This window comes from Notothenia coriiceps, unplaced genomic scaffold (assembly GCF_000735185.1).
Source record: "Notothenia coriiceps isolate Sejong01 unplaced genomic scaffold, NC01 NC01_scaffold00009343, whole genome shotgun sequence".
NCBI classification, from domain to species: Eukaryota; Metazoa; Chordata; class Actinopteri; order Perciformes; family Nototheniidae; genus Notothenia; species Notothenia coriiceps.
In genome coordinates, this window is record NW_011342044.1 from 220 (window position 1) to 4,556 (window position 4,337).

At 40.9% G+C, this 4,337-nt stretch overlaps 1 protein-coding gene across 1 annotated transcript in view; it reads right to left on the reverse strand.

Moving 5' to 3' along the window:
- Positions 1-506: 506 nt before the first annotated feature.
- LOC104945266 (PDZ domain-containing protein GIPC3-like) overlaps positions 507-4,337 on the reverse strand; it is a gene marked incomplete at its 3' end in the record, with an annotated part of 17,977 nt that continues 14,146 nt past the window's right edge. Inside the window, exons 5-6 of the mRNA XM_010770913.1 lie at positions 2,949-3,070; positions 507-648 (exon numbers count right to left, since the gene is read on the reverse strand). Coding sequence (XP_010769215.1) covers positions 507-648; positions 2,949-3,070 — 264 coding nt within the window. The remainder of the gene's footprint in view (positions 649-2,948; positions 3,071-4,337) is intronic.

Genomic DNA, 4,337 nt, shown 5'->3' on the forward strand with positions numbered 1-4,337 from the left:
AGTGTCTGTTCTTTGTATATTTACTGCAGTTTTTCATGTATACCAGTAGTCTGATACATTATTTACAGTTTGAAAGGGTGTTAAATGAAATTTGGTGATGATTAATGGCTTTTGTGTTAATGTAATAGCAGTTAAAACAGGACCGGTCAAATTTGACCGCGAACACAAAGTAAGGGGGGAAACAAAGACAATAGGAGGGTTAAGCAGACCTGTAGAGTTATCTGTGAAGCGTTGGCCAATGTTAAAGATCGTTTTTAATACAGGTTGACAATTAAAGCACTATTAATATCTCACAATACTGGAACTGGAATGACTGCAGATGTAAATTAGCTATTAGCTATAATCCGGCATAATTAATCTCTTCTCTTTTCTGGGATTAATGTATTTGTATGCATGGTCCTTGTTGAAATAAATACATAACAAACAACAGCTATCAGGTGTGCAAAAGCAACGATGTAAATCCTCGTACAAAGAAGAGTCCACATCCTGAATGGCCGGCGTCTCACCTTGACTCCGTACTTGACCTTCCCGGCGTAGTGTCGGATGATGAAGGCCGACTCCATGACAGCGGGGAACTCGATGTAACTGTTTCCTTCATGCTGACGCTTGAACTTGTCGAGCAGGGTCTGATTGGAGGCCTGGGGGAAACTAGAGGAAAGAGGGATCGTTTTAGAGGCAAGTTCAAAGTACTTTATTCAACCTGTTTTAAGTCATTGTAGTATCTGATGAGTATGCAGTGTATTTCTACAAAATGGAAGCTATGAATACAGCATTTTATTTCCCTTTCATTGTATTTTAGTTCATCCATTTTGTCAATTAGATTGACAACGTTGTGATATTTGTATTTATTTCTAAACTGTCATTCATTGATCTGTACAAACTGTAAAGCCCCCTGAGACAAATGTGTTTTGTGATATTGGCCTATAAAAACACGTTTTGTATTTTATTTGATTTAATTAACTCTCAGGGATTACAAGTCTGTCCCAAATGTGTTACTATTGCTCAATTTTAACCACATTTGCAGCATTTATTTTTGCACATTTGGGCATTTACTACCAACCTCAACATAGCTCAAGGGATGTTTCCCATCATATAAACCTTCCCTCAGTACTCATCTGAAACACACTGCTGGCTGAAGTATATCCGCGGGGGTCTTACGGCTTGATGCTACAGTAGAAATAAACCCCCCACTCTCGCCCTGGATGCTGCAGTAACCTAATCCACGTCTCCAGAGGGCCGGCAGCCTCCCCTAACTGTGAAGGATGAGATCTCTAAGCGTCTTTCTTTCTCTCTGTGTAATCATTTAGCATGAAGCTTCTTCCAGTGGCAGCAAAAACCGCAGGAGAGACCCTGCCTATAGAGATCCCCCTTTGACCCCAATTCTCCAGTAGTGCTTCCCTATCACACACACACATATTTTTCTATACACAAACTATACACGCCATTTGATCCATTCCCCACATAATAAGATCCAGATGAACCAGCTATCCTAAGTGGCAAGTAAGACGACAGCTGACATAGATAAATACAGCCGTGTGTGTGTGTAGCGCCTGATGTGTTTTTATGCGACGAGGGTGGGAGGGGCGCTGAGTTTGATTTATGGAGGGGGAAGATGCAGGAGGAGAACGCTTCACAACAGGAAACAAAGAGAAAAAGTGACCCCGAGATGCTGGCGGAGGAATAAAAATGTATTTATGCTTTCACTTCGCTCTGCTAGAAGCTCCAGTGTTGGTATCAATCAAGCTAATGAGGAGAAGTCCTGCACAGGGAGCACTTTGTCTCCACGGATCACCAGCTGGGGGATAAAAGCTGCTTCTGCAGAGTGATATCAAGAGAGCATGCTGCAGTGAAATATGTTTCTCTCTCCACATAACTCACACGAGCTAGGGATGTGAATTTTTAATGAGTGGAGCAAGGGATGGGAACCAAACACAGGGAAACACTTCACACTTTAACCTTGACACCCAACACCCTTCCATTGGTGCTCTTCTTGTACGCCAAACAACCACAAAGAAAGGAAGGTAAAAGCAAAGGCCTGCTTCCAAAGAAATACAAATGTTCTCCTCTTTGGTGCTTCTTCTAAATGTCATTTGAAATTGTGGAAAATATGTCCTGATAGTGAGGCTAAAAATAAGGGACTTAGGGCCAATAAAACTAATTCACTCGGCCCCTGAATATCCAGAGTTAATGTTATCAAAACTCAGTATTTGTTATAATATCCAGTAAACCAGATTGGTAACCGTTAACAACCACAACAAATCATGTATATATTTATAGTACTGATATGTGTTGCAGTGGCTAGAATTGGAGTAAGCATACAATGCATGAATGAAAAATCTTAAAGGTGGGGTAGCTAAGTTTGAGAAACAGGCTAGAGATACACTTTTTGTTATAAAAAATCCATAAAAAAATTTCATCTGTGGAAGCCTTGGCGCTGTAAAAAGCACGACCAATCATCTGAGCCGGCCCGGCTAAAATAACTGGATGGCCTACCTGCCTGTCAGCCTTCCATCTGTGCACAAACTTATCTCGTGCCCTCATTGGTCATGTGCGCGTTTGTGTGTGTTGGAGGAGGGGCTCTGTAAGGAAGTCTGAAGGAAGTGGCAGATTTTGTCCGGTTGTGTATTTTCAAATTCTAGCGCACTCGAGCTGGTTTCTCCAAAATGTCCTACCCCACCTTTAATGTTATCAAAACTCAGCATTTGTTATAATATCCAGTAAACCAGATTGGTAACCGTTAATAACCACAACAAATCGTATATATATATTTATAGTACTGATATGTTGTGCAGTGTCTAGAATTGGAGTAAGCATACAATGCATTAATGAAAAATCTTAAGAGAATATAAATAATATTATGCATGTTAAACTCCAGGAAACCCTGCCATCATCAAACCAGAAGTGCAACACGTTCTACAATATAAACTTTAGTTCAGCAGGTGGCGTACTTGCACTCCTCGTCCAGCAGGTGGAACAGCGCTGTGGGTTTCTTGCTGATGAGGTTGAGGCAGCCGCTGTTGTCGATGTACTCGATGTGATGCCAGGTGATGCCCTCCGCCCGGTACTCCTCCTTCAGGGAAACAGAGGAGGAACACCGAGGGTCAGTAAACACTTCAGGGGGAAACAATTAGAAATGATCTCAGAACTGTTAGAGAGAAGATTCACTTTGTAGAAGTTAGTGACTATTTAGTATTCACCTGAATAAGACTTGACTTAACCAATTTACAATAACTCCTGATGTTGGCACATACACAAAGAATAGTACAGTTTATTAAAGGGGCCCTTTTATGCTAATGTTCATATTTGTTTTAAGTGTCTGCTCTGATTGGTTAACTGGACGCCGGTGCAGTTGTGATTGGTCAACCGCTTATATGTCCCTCCCCTTAGCCTACCACATGAAATGTTTACCAGCACTAGCCAACAGAAGCGCAAGTGTCACATAGTGATGTCCTTATGTTAAGGAAGTAAACAAAAGAGTCCAATGGAGGCGTTAGACTCCCTCTGGGGGGGACATTTCGAATTTTAGCCTTAACAGACTATTTACATTCACTAAAACCTATATCAAACTACAGTAAAGGGAAAACCCCTAACAGCATCATAGGGCCCCTTTAAGAGGAGAGGGTCATGTTTTCCTCTCTTTTTCTTCAGCACTGAGAGGTTCAAAACGTTTTTCAACAACTATCAGGTGACACATTTGCTCTTAACTGTCTTAGACGCACCATGTTATAATAAAACATGCAGAAAAGTGTGCCTCACGAGAATTTACTATATTTTTGCATATTCCCACGGTATAAAACCAAAACGTCTACGCGATGCTTTCACAGCACTAAAAACACCTGAATCCCCACCATGAAAACACCTGGCTGCTGGTAGTTGGTCAAAAGAAAATAACCCCCAGGGTCCAATGACGACTGAAGTATACGAGCCATGTCATTTTAATACCCCTGAGGGAGGAGCCAATGAGGGACACCAAACAGTTAGAAAGGGGAAGTACGTGGGTTATGCAAACTGTCTCTCTCCAGGATCTCCAGATGTCAATGTGTGTCTCTGTTGCACTGCAGGGGAAGAGCATGCACACTCAGCAAACTAAAGTATTCTAAAATGTAAGGGTTAGCACTAGGGCTGCTTGATTATGGCAAAAATCATAATCTCGATTATTTGGGTCAATAACAGTTGATTACCCTGAACTTTAAGTATAATTCAACTGAAAAACCAAAAAAAAAAAAAAATGAATACTAAATAATAATAATACAAAATAATCGTTTTATTTAGATTACGTTGTTTTCGTAATCGTTGCAAGCCATAATCGTAATCGCGATTACAATACGATTAATTGA